The sequence below is a fragment of the Neovison vison genome, chromosome 5, assembly GCF_020171115.1.
Source record: "Neovison vison isolate M4711 chromosome 5, ASM_NN_V1, whole genome shotgun sequence".
NCBI lineage: Eukaryota > Metazoa > Chordata > Mammalia > Carnivora > Mustelidae > Neogale > Neogale vison.
Genome location: NC_058095.1, coordinates 13,651,292 through 13,668,071, shown reverse-complemented (window position 1 = coordinate 13,668,071; position 16,780 = coordinate 13,651,292). Strand labels below are relative to the sequence as shown.

The following is a 16,780-nucleotide window of genomic DNA, read 5'->3' as shown; positions in this document are numbered from 1 at the left end:
TTTTGCATTTACCAGAGCGTCAGTGAAGCAAGCGTAGACAGAAAGCAAATAATGCTTTAAGCTATATCTATTAATATAGCCTGACTATTCTGACTTTAACTTTGAGACTCAGAAAGCTGGTTGCATAGATCCTGCCTTTGCTCACATGTCTTTTACCTCCAGCCTCTCAGATCACAAATTGTGCCACAAATAGCAAAGGCACCATCTTAAGAAATCAAACATGATCTGTTTCCCACTGTCCTCAAAATGATACTATTAGACACCGAGTGAGCAAGGACATGGACTTTCCACTTCATGGACCAAAGTGGATAATAATCCTTCGAAACTGCAAATGGGGGTGTTCTGTGCAACCTTCTTTTTAGCACGTACTGATTTATTAGAGAAAATTGCAGACTTTGTAGGTGGCTGGTTATAATAATATAAGGTTAAAAACAGAACCATAAAAGTTGAAGACATCAGAGATCACATCTAAAAATAAAGCGAATGCTTTTTTTCTTTCTGTAAGCTTCAACGAGAAGCCATTTGAGGAAAAGCTAATCAGCTTCAGAGACCTGTAAAAACAGATTCTAGAGTTCTCACCGTCATCCCACTGTACAAATTAACCTGAGCAAACTCTGAAATCTGTAAATAAATTATTTTACCTTACATCCATCCACGTTTCCCTCTTGATGTTAAAAATACAAAATACTGATAATGAAATACACTGCATGATGACTGCTACAATTACAGCCTCAATAACCGGAGTTTTTACAATAAAATTCTCTCTTTGTCAGTTTAGGTAACTACCGGTGGAAGCTATTTGTGGTCAAGAGGAGAACTTTTCTGGCCAATTTCCCAAGGCAACGCGAGTCAGGAGAAGTCAAAGAATCGAAATGCTTACTGAATTCATCCAAAGAAGGCACCCACCCAAGAGAAGAAACTAGATTTCTCAGTTGACTCAATGAGATAATCTAACTCCCTAGAACTGAACCCAATTTAGTGACTGAAAATAAGTCTTTTTTTTAGATTTTTTTTTTTTTTAAGATTTTTAAAAGTAATCTCTGCACGCAACGTGGGGATCGAACTCACAACCCGAGACCAAGAGTTGCTTGCTCCCACCGACCAAGCCAGCCAACTGCCCGGAAAATGAGTCTTTGAAAAGATAATAGCCAGAAGCTGGACCTCAAGGCCATGGGAAGGAAAGGGACCTTTCTCAGGGCCAGGGTGCTCTCCACCCTGGAGCACCAGAGCTTTCTTTTTTGCTGTCACTTCTCTCCCTAGATAACCTGTCTCATTTCATTCTCTGAATCATGGCCTACACCTCTCTCTGAACCCTAGATTCATACATTCAACTCCTTACCTGCTGTTTTCACTTGTAAGTCTCAATGGCACCTCAAATTGATTGTGTCTCAAGTGGAACTTTTGATTCCTGACAGTGTTCCCCACTATGCCAATCAAGGTCAGTAGACAAAGCTGGATATCCTGAGGTCATACCTATTTTGCCCCCTCTCTAGGGCATCAAGTCTAACAGAAAGTCAGTCTGTTTCCAAAATACATCTATCCTAGCTCTCTTTGTCCACTGTCAGCTCTACAGCCCAAGCCACATTATCTTTGGTCTGAATGATTGCAATCACTTGCCAGCTAGACTCCCTGCTTCCTGTCTTGCTCTCTTCACCTCCATTCCCCATAGAATGGCCAGAGCAAACATTTAAACACATAAATGATGTAAAGTAACATGGTCTCTTGAACTGGATTCTAGAACAGTGGGAAAATTTGGTGAAATGTGAACCAGGTCCACGGTTTTGAGAAATGTAACAGGGTCACATAAGATGTCAACGCTAGGGAAAGCCGGGTAAAGGGCATAGACGAACTCTGTGTACCACCTTTGCAACTTTAGTGTATATTTAAGATTATTCTAAACCAAAAAGTTTATTTCAAAACCCCATAAATATCGTGGTTTGCCTTTGTTTAAAATCCTTGCATAACTTCCCACTGCACTAAAATCCAAACTCCTTGCCATGGGCTCATAGATCTTACATCATCTGGCTCCAATACTTTTTTCTTTTAAATTTGTTTACATAAGTAATCCCAGTGTAGGGCTCGAACCCACAACCCTGAGATCAAGAGTCACAAGGTCTTCCTACTGAGCCAGCCAGGTGCCCCTGATACTTAAAAGAAAAAAAAAAGAAGAAAAAGAAAAACCCACAAAACTCATTTCCTACCAGCTAATGGCCTGGCCACTGGTTTTTTGGAATGTTCCAGGCCATGTCAGAGGCTGAGGCCTTGGCCTTTATTGTGCCTGTATTAGCTTGCTAGGGCCACCATAACAAAATACCAGAGATTGAGTGGCTTAAAAAACCTAATCCTATTTTCTCACAGTTCTGGAGACTAAAAGTCCACAATCAAAGTATTGGTTTAGTTTCTTCAGAGGTATCTTCCTTCAGACTGTAGGTAGCCATCTTTTTGCTGTGCTTCTCAAACAGTCCTCTCACTCTGGACTCACGCGCCCTGAGTTTTGTATGTCCAAGTTTCCTCTTCTTTAAGGCCAACAGGTTGGATTAGGGCCCACTCCAGTGGCCTCATTTAACTTAATCACCTCCTCAAAGCCTGATCTCCAAACACAGTGACATTCTGAGGTACTTCAACGTAGGGATTCTGAGAGGACACAACTCAGTCCTTTCCTTTCCTGGACACTCTCCTTTCCTGGACAACCCTGAAGATGGTTGGCTTCTGTCAAGCTCACGTCTCACCTGGACCTGTCACTTCTTCTGAGAGGCATTTCCTGACCACTTGGCTTCAAGCCAAGCGCCCCGCCACCCTATTTCTTGCCTGCTTTGCATTTATAGCTGGAATTGTTGACTTGCTTATTATCTGCTTTCCCCCACTCCAGGGGTAGTGGAGGCCTTCTCTGTCTTATTGCCATATTCTCACTGCTTCTTGTAATGCCTGGCCCACCAGCACTCAACAGGTGTGGAACAAGAAATGGCTTACCAGCAATTCAGACGAAAGGAGAGTCTTGTCTGGAAATCACCAGTACAGTAAATTCCCAGGTATGACCGTAAAAGCAGCAGCACCTAATATGTTCATGGTACTTTACAGTTCATGAAGGGTTTCCAGGTAAATGAACCTGTCCGAATCCTCCAAACCATGACGCAAGCATTATTTACTCTCTTTTCTTGATAAAGAAACCATTGCCTAAGGTCACGCAGCTGGGACCTCAATACTGATCTTTCTGTCTCACAGAGAGCGACTTTGTGTTCTTTGATTACAATTAGAAACTGAACAGATCCACATATCACTTTCAGGGAGCCTCCAAGGAGAGCTTTGTGAAGGACACAGACTCACACTTCCAGGAACTAAGCCGGACATTCTTTCCATCTGCTCTGAGGAGTTTTGTTGCTGAGGAATAATGGCCAAACAAGAATAAATATGGTGCCCTAAGGCTCTTCTACTGTGTGTGTGTGTGTGTGTGTGTGTGTGTGGTGCTCGTGGTTATATAAACATGCTTTCTGTAAACCAGTCTGTTTCCAGGGGTATGAAGAAGTGAAAAAATTGGGAGACCCTGATTTCCTAAGTCTTCACAGTCGGTTTAAGTAGCACTTAATTTCCTTTTAAATCTATACTTGTCTGCCTTGACATCTCTAAGATTCACCTGGGGGAGCTTTACAAATCCCACTGCCTGGACCCCACCCCTGACCGATGAAATCAGGACCCCAGGGATTGGGACAGTGGCATCAATGAGGGCCAAAGCTTCCCAGTGACTTTACTATGTGGTCGCCATCGAGAATCATCCATCTAGATCCCTGAATGGGAGTAATCGGGGTGGTGGCTTCCATCTCCCCTCCTTTAACTGGAGGATGGGCTCTGTAAAGCTCCAGACACTTCCAACTGGAGAATTCAGCATTCCTAGAGGGATGATGTTCTATCCTTCCTGTGTGCTGGCTGGTTGAGACCAGTCTGCCACCAGGACCAATGAAATGAGAATCCCAGAGGAATGGAACTCAGCCAGGAGCTGTTGTTCAAATTTCTCAGGTAACTCCAATGTGCAGCCGAGATTGAGAGCCACTGCTTTAAACGGTGCTGACGTTGTTTGGAAGAGGAAATAAAGGCGAGTCTGCTCCCCATTAACCCCACGGAGCCACAGTAACCCGGCAGCAGCTGTCACACGTGTGCAAAACACCTTCTCTCCCAGATCTAGATTTATGGCCTCGGACAAACAACAGAACCCTACCTTGGCATGGTGCCCTCCTCCCCAGTGCTAATTAAAACCTAAATAATTCTCATTATTATGTGCACAAAATAAATGGGCTTCAATTTAAGACAACTTTCCCACTGTGTCCTGGTTAATGTAATCACAACTTACAGGTTTTCACAATCATAAATATGAGTTTTATTTTAACGAGGAGAAGATATTTATAGCTAGTCATCCCACTACTATTTTTTTAAAAAACTAGATATGGGGTCATGTTAAAAAATGACTTGTACAGTGATTGATAATGGGATAACAACATGTACTCTCTTCAATCACTAATCAATATGATTATCACTAGCGTCTTTCAATTTAATTGTTGCTTCTTATCGTCCGTCATCAGTTTCATTAAGTTTTTGGCAGGTAGGGGAGGAAACAGGATGCAGATAACGGTATGAAGGATGCTAGCTGAATGATAAGACTATACTCCCAGAAAATGCAAAGAAATAAACTGAGTTTATTAAATAATTTGGCAAAGCGATGAGACCAGAGAAATACCCACTACTGCACAACATTCTCTAGCAATTCTGCTTCCCACCAACAACTCTGGACTCCTCCCTGGACAGAAAAAGAGTGTGCCAGCACACACCATCTGCTTGAGGCTCTAGCTTTGAACCCCTGGACAAAGTTGGCTTTTAACAACGAAAGCATTATTACATAAATACATATTTGCCATGCTCTGGTTTTGAAGCAGTAACAAGTGTGAACGAAAACCAGTGAAGTCTTCCTTTTCCGCCTCCCTGGGACCAACCTCGAAGCAGGTGGGTGACCCAACAGCTGCTTTTGGATATGGTAATTGGAGGAAGGAGAATTGGCCAAGAAGTCTGATCAAGCCAGGGCTGGTCTGTCTGACCCTGCGGCCTCTGAAGCAAGACCTGGGGTTCTATGGAGTGGAGCCAGGCAGAGGCTGGGATGGGAAAGTGGGCAAATTGGGCGCCATGTGGTGTGGGGCCCCTGAGTGGTCTCAGAGTCAGTAAACTGGGGAGAAGAAGGCAACACAGGGGACAAGGGCTGGAATTTCTCCCAGAGGAAGCAAACTGTCTTGACAAGGACCACCTACCAGCACCCAGGGGCTCCGCGCTTCTCTTATGGGCCAGATTAAATCTCCGAGAGCACGGACAGAGGATGTGGACGGAGGATGTTGATGCCAACCATAGATCCTGGCTTTCAGGTGGCTAACCTGGGATTTTAAGGTTCTACCAGAGTAGTGAAAAGAACTTAGCGCCCACCACAAAGGGGTACAGGATAATGAAATGACAACCATGTCCATTTTTCTGGACCAGCTGAACTGAGCAGAGAATATACCAGAAGATCACGCTGGTCCTATCCACCTATAAGAATCTCCGTGAGCCTGCACATGTCCTCACACCTCTGCAATGGGGCAGGTTTTACCTACTCGTGAGGTCAGAACCTCAGGGAAAAACAGAAAAGCAAGGGAATGTGTTTATAAAGACTAAAAGACATTTGAAAACATTCCCCATGCTGTGTTTTCAGACTGCACCGGTTAACGTAGTTCAGGGACGTCTGCTCTGTATCAGCCTTTCCTTGATGGTCCTCAGCCACATCAAAACGTTAAAAGGGTCAAGCCCATTTCAGTATCCAGTGTCTGGCGAGTACACTTAAGTATGGAATACAGTGCAGCCATTTAAAATCATACAGGGAGGGGCGCCTGGGTGGCTCAGTGGGTTAAAGCCTCTGCCTTCGGCTCAGGTCATGATCCCAGGGTCCTGGGATTGAGCCCCGTATCCGGCTCTCTGCTCAGTGGGGAGCCTGCTTCCCCCCTGCCTCTCTGCCTACTTGTGATCTCTCTGTCAAATAAATAAATAAGTAAAATCTTTAAAAAAATAATAAAATCATACAGGGAAGGATACTTCAGGATATGTTAAAAATGGCATTCTATGAGATTCAGTTGTGGGACAATTGTCTAAAAAACTTATAGTGATCTGTACCATGATGTGCCATCCGCAGTAATCTCTGACTTACAGAAAAACTATCGGATTTTCTTTTCTTTTGCGGGGAGAGTGGTGCTCTTTTGCATTTCCCAAGTTTTGATAACCGTGTGCTAATTTTCCAACCAGGAAAGTCATTTTACAAGGGCTCAAGTTTAAGGGTGATGTTACATTCCTTTAGACATTGAGGTTTTGATGTGGTTGGCCACCAACGCACCTCTTATTTCAGGCTGCTGACGAGGATGTGGTCCTCAACTTTTCCTCGAGGTTATCAACCACTCAGGGATGCTAACGGTTGGGGAACCTAAACTGACCAAGGCCAGTATCCCAGCCAGTTGCATTCTTCTCTCCCCTGGAAAGTTCGGGAATTCTGGAGAAGGCATTCGCCTGGGACAGCGGGTGACATCTATCGATTGGGTCAAATTCTGAGACCTGCTGGGTGCTGTTCTGACTTGGGTCTCTCCAACCCGGGGTCAGCAAACTTTTTTCAGGCAGTAAACAGTTTAGGGTTAAGGGGCCATATGAGCTTAGCTGCAAGAAGGCATCTCTGCTGTTACAGCAGGAAAACACCTTCGATCACACACAAATGAGTGTGGCTGTGTTCTATCAAAACTTGATTTACAAAAAAAGTAGTTTGCGGACCCCGGGAAACCTCCAGGTTTCTTAACTTAGTTCAAGAAGATGAAGTGACCAGGTACCAGCCAAGTCAGTCCCTGCAAATACAGTCAAAACCCCCTTCTCCGCATTTCGCTTTCCATGGATTCAGTTACGTGTGGTCAACTGTGGTCTGGAAGCAGACGAACCTCCTTCTGACCTATCATCAGCAGGTCAACAGCAGCCCCGACAGTACGACACTCTGCCTACGTCATCCACCGTCATCTCATCACGTGGGTATTTCATCACCTCCCATCGTCACAAGAGGAGTAGGGTGCAGTGAGATGCTCTGAGAGAATGAGAGAGATCCTATTCCTGTATTAGAATTTTGTTCTAATTCCTCCGTTTGATTGCTGTTGCTGTTAATCTCTTATCTGTGCCCAACTTATCAATTAAACTTTATAACAGGTAGGGGTACGTAAGCAGAAACCGGTGTATGGACGGTTTGGTATTATCTGTGGTTTCAGGCATCCACTGGGGGTCTTGGAATGTGTCCCCCACAGGGAAGGGGGGACTGCATAACTGAACGCCGCTTTTTAAGCTTTTTCCATCTCTGAGGGATTAGCAGTGGCGACTCTATGCTGAACGGAGGGAAGCCCACTATCGTGCTTATGTCTGCCTTTCTTTCTTTCTTTCTTTCCTTCTAAATTTTATTTATTCATTTGACATAGAGAGACACAGCCAGAGAGGGAACACAAGCAGGAATTGTGGGAGAGAGAGAAGCAGGCTTCCTGCCAAGCAGGGAGCCCGACACGGGACTTGATCCCAGGACCCTGGGATCAGGACCTGAGCCGAAGGCAGATGCTTGACAACTGTGCCACCCAGGTGCCCTATGTCTTTATTTATTATGCTGGTTTTTCCTCCAGCTAAGCTACGAGTACCTGAAGTTTGAGGAATGAGTCTACATTTTTAATACCATGTATGAGACGTGATACACACTCAATACTCAACAGAGAAGGTGCTCGACACGCCCTTGCTGAGAACGGCGTGAAGGAATGAGTGTCCTCCCACACCCAGCTGATGTGAAACCGTGTTCTTAAGTGACGCCCCCTGGGAGCCACTCCAGCTCTGTCCAGGTAGACTCCACTTTGAAAAGGACAACCTGTGTTCCCCCACAAATATACCTGTACCTTCCGGAAGGATTTGTTCCTGCCATAGGCAGGAACTTTCTTTTTTTCTTTCTTTAACATTTTCTTTCTTTATTTACTTAACAGAATGAGAGAGAGAGAGAGAGAGAGAGAACAGGAGCAGGGGGAGAAGCAGAGGCATAGGGAGAACCAGGCTCCCACCAAGCAAGGAGTCCAATGCGGGACTGGATCTCAGGACCCTGGAATCACGACCTGAGCCGAAGGCAGATGATTAACCGACTGAGCTACCCAGGCATCCCAAGCAGGAACTTTCTAGAAGAGATTTCTAGAAGATGTTGACACAAAGAACCATAATGTAGGCCTGGCCAAAAACGGTTCTTTCGAAAGGGTTTCTTAGTTCTTTTCAGGGACTGTTTTCACCTGGAAAAACGAGTTCGCGTTGATGATGTTTGTGAGTCCTTATAGCTCTTGCGTCATGGCACTTAGATGCCCCCACGACCTCCTGCATCCTGGTCTGCATTCCCTGGGCTCTGGGAAGGCTCCAAAGAGGTCACCTCGTCAGGAAAGGCTCTCTTGACCATTATGACACAGTCTCCATCTTCATCATTCTCCACAAACGCAGAACACGTCAATGGAGGAGAGATGAATAGGTAAAGCTCTGTAGCCTCTAGAGCCAGGCTCTTCCCTCAGTGGGTCCTGATGGAACCCAGAGCCCAATCTTGGGGTGAGGCTCTTGAATCATCAAAACATCCACTCCCAAAGAGAACGTAACTCCCAAAGACATGACCCCAACCGAAAGAGGCTGGGGTAAAAGCCAGGTCAGAAGATGGATTCTCACCAATACTAATAAAGTATGGGGCTGAAATCTGGAAAGAATTGGCTTGTCCCATAAGGTAAGTACTTTGCAGGACAGGTACACTTATTTTAATGTGGATATCTATTAGTGTACTTATGTGAACATAAGCATAGTTCAGAAAATCCATACAGGATGTACACAGATATTTGATAGTGTTCATTTTTCTTTCTTTTTTTTTTTTTTAAAGATTTTATTTATTTATTCGACAGACAGAGATCACAAGCAGGCAGAGAGGCAGGCAGAGAGATAGGAAGGGAAGCAGGCTCCCTGCTGAGCAGAGAGCCCGATGGGGGGCTCGATCCCAGGACCTGAAGGGATCCGAAGGCAGAGGCTTAACCCACTGAGCCACCCAGGCGCCCTCATTTTTCTTTTCTATTCTTTTTTTAAGGTTTCATTTATTTGAGAGAGCATGAGCAGGGGGAGGGGCAGAGGGAGAAGGAGACTCCCCGCTGAGGGGGGAGCCCAACATGGAGCTCGGTCCCGGGACCCTGGGATCACGACTTGAGGCAAAGGCAGACACTCAACTGACTGAGCCACCCAGGCGCCCCATAATCATTTTTCCAAGTAAATGTTAACAGTCACTGAGAAGACGCACGCTCAATCCAGTGATCAGAAAGCAATCCTGGAGTTCGAAGTCCCCACCTCCCCCTCATACACCAATGACAACCATTCTAGGTCACCAAGATTTCTGCACAGAGGCCTGCAGAAAGGACACAAAGCTGGAAAGAAAGCTGGGCCACAAAGAAATTCCAGGGAGAAATTATAGGGAAATTGCCCCAGAAAGCAAATGCCAGAGCTTCTCCAAAGTCCCAGGCACAGATCCTGCCGCAGGCCCTCAGCACCCATGGGGCCGGGAAACCGTCCTAACTCTCGGAGCCCAGAGGGTGAGGGCACAGTACGGAACCAGGGTGGTGGGGGTTGGGGGGCGGGCACACTACTCACGCGGTCGTTGCTTCCTTTGTTGTCCTCGTACTTGGTTTCTATATGAATGGAGAATTTCGGCAGAAAGGAACACTACGGGGGGAAAAAATAAAGTTCCATTAGCATACCATTTTTTCCTCTCTTCACATTCACCATACATCTCTGGACTCTCTCCTGACCATGGTGCTGGGTGCTCTACCCCCGATCAGTAATGTGAAGATACTAGGTCAATATCCAAATTCGGAAAGAAAGCCGCCTTTGGCAACATGAACACACTTGTACCCAGAAGTCAGGCCAGAGTTGTCCATTTCCAAAAGGAGTACGTTCTCTGAGTCCTACGGACAGGCTTTCAAAAAGCAAACCCCTGAAACAGGCAGTTCCAATTCTGGGGTGCTTACTGCCTGCTGCTGGGTACCTGGGGACCCAGCCTTAACCTTTATATCAATGTGCATAGACAGCTAGGGCGGTGGTATATGGTAGGAGAACTTTAAGATAACACATTATTGACATTGGACACACCCGGATTTTGGTTTTGAGTTTATCACTTGGCAGCTCTGTGACCGGGGTCACATCATTTAAATTTTCTGATCCCTGGCAGCATGGAAACGGGGGTAATAATTATTGCATATAGTAACGTTTTGAGGGTTAAATCAAATCATACGTGTAAAACACGTAACCGCTAGGCACAGGGGAAGTGTTCAACAAATGACTGTCCGCAGAATGAGGCTGTAGCTGAGCTTGACATAAAAGGCATCCCCCCTTTTTGGCAGCCCAGGGGAGAGAAACCCCAAAAGCACACTGCCCTACCGTCGTCCAGGCTTCATGAGTCACCGTCTGTGTATTAAGTAGATGTTAAGGGTTAAGGTAGCCTGAGAAGAGGATTTTGATGGCTGTTGATGTAACCTCCCTCCTGCTGGGCATTCACTTTCCTGGCCACAAGAGATGGGATTGAAGGCTAATGGGGAAAATGACCCAGCAACTCCACTGGGAGCTGCAGGTGTCAGAGAAATGAGACTGGCTGATACACCCACAATCCTGAGTCTGGCTCCTTTACTGATTTATCCAACACACATGGAACACGTATTCCATATACCACGCGCTGGTCCAAGTGCGTTCAAGTTCTCGTTCATTTATTCCTCGTAAACATGCCATGAGGTAGGTATACCATGATGATCCCTGCTTTCAAGATGAGGGAACAGGGACACAGAGAGGTTGAGTAAATGGCCCACGATCACACAGCTCATAAACAGTCATGTCCAGATTATAAGGCTGGTGGCCTTGGTCCCCGTGTCCATGCTGTTCATCACTATCCCGCTGGTTTTCAAAGTGGAGTGTTCAAAACCGCTACAGCAGCAGCGTTCTAGAACCAGCGAGAAATGCAAATTCTTGGGCCCAACCCTGTACTCACTGGGTCAGAAGGTCTAGGGAAGAGGCTCAGGCATCTGTGTGTGTGTGTGTGTGTGTGTTTCAAGATTTATTTATTTATTAGAAAGCGCGGGGGAGGGGGGCAGAAAGAGAATCCTCGAGCAGACTCCCTACTGAGCACAGAGCCTGACATGGGGCTCGATCTCACGACCCTAATATCATGACCTAAGCCAATCAAGACATAAGCTGAAGTCAAGAAGTTGACGCTTAACCAACTGAGCCACCAGGCGCCCCCCCACCCCACCCCAGGCATCTGTGTTTGGCAAGCCTTCCAGGGGGATGTAGGTGCCAGCTTTCACTGGAAAACCACCTCATTACCCCGCACATGGGAAGAAAACAGCGTGCATTAGCTAAAATTCAGAAGTCTACAATACTTCGCCCCATGTGCTTCATCGCCCCCTAGTCCAGGATCCCCTTTCAGCGCAGCTGAGAACCCTAGCAGCATGTGTAGGAGGAAGCAGAGGCCCTGGACGTGCCATTGATAATTCTGACATCACGGCACTGTGTGCACTCGGCATTCATCTGTCTTAATCCAAGTCAAACAAGCAAGCTGAACCGTGACTAAGGAAACACAGAAACAATCAATCCCAGTAATTGTCTTTAAGGAGAATGAAGCTCTGTGATTATTAACACCTTCTCTGCTGTGTCCTCTCAAAACTCTCACTTCACAGCTGCTGCCCTCACACACACACACACACGTGGTCCCGGGGACGTCCAAGGCGGGGCTGCTCATCAAGAATCAAGACATTGGAGGAATCGGAGGGGCTCAGAGGCCCACGGCAGAAGCTCTTGACATGGAAACTTGGGCAGGTGCACCTCCTGAGACCCTTTTAAAAATATCAAGCCTTCCGGCAAACTGATTGGTCCTTTTTAACCCATAATTCACAGGAGGATCAGTGCAGGGCGGGGACAGCGCCAGATGGCAGGAGGACAGTCGTCCTGGGCGGGGAGCTGAGTTTGACTGCATCAGAATGGAGCACTCCACGAGGAGTTTTTATCGCTTGAACCCTAAACCACTTAACTAAGGTCGAACAAAATGAATTTTCGCATTTGGATATTAAGCCCAAATATGAAATGCAAAACTTGTATGCAAATTACCAGATGCTGTTATTTTTTTGAGTCAAGGACTTAGGTTATTTTCATATCAGAAATGGTAACCCTGCCAGAGGCTGGGAGCACACCTGGTTTGGCTAGGGGGCGGGGTTGGGGGGCTGTAAGGGGATACACGGATGGGACAGGTCCACTCTAGGCTGGTCAGGGTCTTTTCGTGGAGCAGGGGTTTGGGACTGATCATCGCCTTGGGATATCCAGGGGTTGGTTCTCCAAGCCGTGGAGGTGTGGTGTTAAAATCAGGACGACATCTGGCCTAGAGCATTTTCAGAGCTGTCACTAAAATCTTTCTGGCTAGAAGTCCATCTTGAGATCTGGTTCTGCTCACCCAACACACGTTAGCTGCCCTAAAAACCCAGGCCACTAATCCTAGTCGAGTCTTAGCGATTAACCAAGGTTTTTCATTCCTCCTGGCTGGCTTCTGAGGTTATCCTGAATCCCTTCCCTTCTCTAGACCCCCTGGGCTTCCTTCTTCCTCTCTTACAGCGGATAATTTTAACTCATAGTTTGGTAAGACCATGTGACAGAAACACCCAGAACTTCCCTCTCTTCCACTGCAGATCTGCTCATTTCTTTATGCTGCTGCTTCTTCTTTGTGAATCAGAGAAAGACGCTGCTTTCTGCATTCCAGTGGAAAATCATGTAACGAGAACCGAGACAGAGAGCAACAGACCAGGGCTCAAATCTGGCCTTGAGCAAATTACAGAGCGGGGACCACCCTTCTCTACTCCATAGGAGTGTTGAGAAGATCAGTAAGATCATTCTGGCAAACCCCAGCACAGTGCCTGGCACATAGCAGATGCACAACAAAAAAATATTTGTAAGTCTCTTCTCTGGAAACCTGTTTCATCGATTATTTGCAATTTCTCCTGGTTTCCTTCCTGCAGTCTAAAAAACATCGTGAAAAGTGTCATATTCCTAAAATACGGGTATCAAGTTCCTTCATGGATGTTCCTTCCTTCATCTACAATTAATGGCATGTCTCCTTGTGTCCACAGTCTAACTCTGTTAAGAGAGTAGCAGATGGGGACGCCTGGGTGGCTCAGCAGGTTAAGCATCTGCCTTCGGCTCAGGTCATGATCCTAGGGTCCTGGGATATAGTCCTGCATTGGGCTCCTTGCTCAGTGGGGAGTCTACCTCTCCCTTTGCCTGCTACTCCCCCTGCTTGTGCATGATTTCTCTCACTATCTCTGTCAAGTCAATAAATGCAATCTTTAAAAAACAAAACAAAAAAAAGAGTAGCCCATGCTTCCTGTCTGTCCTTTATTTACCTCTCCCTCTTCTCAACCAGAGCAGCAGGGTATGGAAATGATCGAGTGTCAAAAAATTTTCAAACCAGCACTGCTTCCCTGTCCACACCCTGAGGAACTCTCTACACTGTTTAACATGAGCCAAGAATGCCACCTTCAGTGGAGGGGTCTCCTAGGGTCTGCCCTCTGCCCTATTTTCTTGCTCTGAACCCCCTCCCTTGGTGATCTCACCTGCCCCTCACTTTCCTGCGACCACGTTCAGGCTGATCTCTCTAAGGCCACCTGCTCTTCTCACATGTCCAGCTACCCACCGGCCATCCCCAACAAGGGTCCTGCAGCATCCAAACTGGAAGGTCCACACTGAGTTCAAATGTTCTCCTGCCCCATACGCTCACCCGAGGGCCGCCATAACAAATGGCTATGAGCGGTGTGGCTTATCACCCTAAGTTCTGGAAGCCAGAAGTCTAAAATCAAGGTGTTGACAACGTACTGCTCCCTTTGAAGGGTCCAGGGAGAACCCTTCCCTGTCTCTTCAAGCTTCTGGTGGCCCCAGGTGTCCCTTGGTTTGTGGCTGCTCCAACCTCTTCCTGCACCTTCATATCACCTTCTTTTCCCTGGGTGTCCTCTTTTTATAAGCTACCAGTTACTGGATTTAGGCCCTTCCTATTCCTAGTGTGATTTCATCTTGGATCTCAAGGTCTGAAGCTAATTACATCTGCAAAGACCCTATTTCCAAAAGGTCACACTCAAAAGTTCCAGGGGGCATGAATTTTGAGGGGACACCATTGAACCCACTACACTCACCCATCACATCCAATGAAAGCCCAAATCCTGCTGGGTCAGCTTCCCTCCTTAAAAGCAAAACCTAGAATCCTCTGTTGATACCCTAATTTTCTTTATGGCTCTGCCCTATATTCCTCCCAGTCTGTCCCAGAAGACCACTCCCCAGTCCCTGGAACACATCTGACCGCCATGTTTCTTTTCTGCCCACCGCATTTTCAGCCTGAAGCCTCCTTCCTAAATCTCACCCACAGACCATCTCACACGCCACGTCAGAATGATGATCCCCTGTGCACAGGGAGCCTTCTGTTTGTACCTTTGTCACACACTTATCTCCTTTTCACATCTCCACAGCTGGCTCTGTGTCTGGCTCACCCATCAGAAGATAAGCTGCAACCTTTCCCTCAGGGGGATTCTTCCCCACTCTCTGCCGTCACTGCCACAAGTCCCCCAGACATTCCAGTCTGAAAGTTTCTGTTTCAGTTCTGCTTTCTGTGACTAAGGGCTATGTTCTAGCCAGAGTATCCTATCTCTCCTGGGCACCCTCAGCTATCTCAAAGGAACCCCACCTTCCAACCTTGGACTTCCTCCAAACATGTCCTATCCCCTGAAGATTCGGACACATTTACACCAAGAAGGGGGATTCCATGCCACTGAAGGAACCGTCAGGAGTGTGGGAGCAGAAGACCGAATTGGGAACCTTGACACAACCAACTGGAATGTGTCTCTCCTGAAGGGAGAAACTAGGAGTTTCATCCACTGGTACAACTGGAAGGTGTCAAGGGATTCAGAAGATTCCCGTGCTCTCTAAGGCACAGTTACTTGGGAGCACTGAACGCCTGAAGTCCCGTTTGGCTCATAGAAAGACTAAAATACTCATGGCAGGCAGAATTCTCAGGGGGCCCCCAAGACTCTCAGCCCTTGGGGGGGTGCCTGGGTGGCTCAGTGGATTAAAGCCTCTGCCTTAGGCTCAGGTCATGATCTCAGGGTCCCGGGATCGAGCCCCGTGTCAGGCTCTCTGCTTAGCAGGGAGCCTGCTTCCCTTCCTCTCTCTCTGCCTACTTGTGATCTCTGTCTGCCAAATGAATAAATAGAATCTTAAAAAAGAAAAAAAAAAAAGACTCTCAGCCCTTGGGATATACACCTAGCCCAATCCCTCCCCCCAAAGTGTGGGTAAGACCTTTGAAAATAATGGGATAGTGCCCTTTGATTAGATTACCAAGGCAATCAGATGATACTACATTATATGAATTCTTTTTTGAAGAAGCTGAGATTCTGGCTGCTCTGGAAGAAGTAAGCGGCCACGTGGGGAGACGGCCATGGGGCTAGCGCCAGGGAAGTTTCCAGATGCTGCGAAAGACCCCTGGAGGCCAGCCAACTAGAAAACTGGACTTCGGTCCTATAACAGCAACAAACTGAAACCCGCCAACCAGGGAGCCTAAAAAAGGACCCCGCGTCTCAGATGAGACTGGGAGACTCTGAGCCACGACCTAGCTAACCTGGGCCCGGCAGACACTCTGAGATAATACATTTGTGTCTGAAGTGGCTAAGTTTGTGGGAAATTTGTTGTGCAGCGACAGGAAAACCAATAAGAGCACCTAACCTCAAGAATCACCCATTTGGCTTTCATTTGCGTAAAAAAATCGCTCCGTGGCAGTCTGCAAAGGTCTCAGGAAAACGGGGGATTTGTGCTCGTCTAACTTAGTAGCTCCGGCTGCGGAAGTCGGCGGGTTTGTCGATGACACTGCTTATGGCCCAGAGTGACGTCTGCCAGTAACCGATGGCACTGAGCTTGCCACGGGCAGGTGTCCCAATGGGGCAGGACCCGCCTCGCCCACAGGAAGCAGGAATCCGGTAGAAAGAGCACAGGCTTTGGCGTGAAAGAGACCTTAGTTCGAAGCCCAGCTGCTTTCCTCACAAACTCCGTGACTCCGAGGAAATTCCTTGATCCCTCCAAGCCTCAGTCTTCTCCTCCACAAAATGGACACGGTACCAACCGCATCACTGTGGCGTGAAGATGGAATGATCAAGCAAAGGGCCAGGCAGCGGCTGGTGGGACGGGTACCCAGCCCACACTGCAACCCTGCCCGTGGAATCCCACGGGCTCTGTGGGAAGGAAAAGGCTGGGGTGGGAAGATCCTCCCTGCACACACGCACGGTCACGCGGGGAGAATGTGGACTTGTAGGGGTGGTGGCAACAAGAGGACACCTGACGACGGGTCCTTCCCAAGATGTGGGGGCCACACCACAGAGCAGATTTACGCTGTCCTGGCCTCACTCTGCCTCCTGCCCCGCAGTGCTGTTGAGGACGTGTGGGATCGTCCTCTCCCTGTCTTTGTCCTTCCTAACGCCTGAAGCAGCTCCTGCTTCTGTGGGCAGGGCTTGCTCCCCCGACCTCTATTCTGCTTTCTTCGACCCCCTGCCAACTTCAGGCCGGGCAACAAGATCCCTGTGGACTCCCTTCTTTCCTAGACGTAAAAGGCTTTATTCCTTCTCATTCACTCAGCCTTATTACAAAA

The 16,780-nt window shown here is 47.3% G+C and overlaps 1 protein-coding gene across 3 annotated transcripts in view; it reads right to left on the bottom strand.

The window, feature by feature from the left end:
* PITPNC1 (phosphatidylinositol transfer protein cytoplasmic 1) overlaps positions 1-16,780 on the bottom strand; it is a 265,782-nt gene that overhangs the window by 79,017 nt on the left and 169,985 nt on the right. For all 3 annotated transcript variants that reach the window (XM_044247596.1, XM_044247595.1, XM_044247597.1), the window contains one exon: positions 9,718-9,789. In XM_044247596.1, coding sequence (XP_044103531.1) covers positions 9,718-9,789 — 72 coding nt within the window. The remainder of the gene's footprint in view (positions 1-9,717; positions 9,790-16,780) is intronic.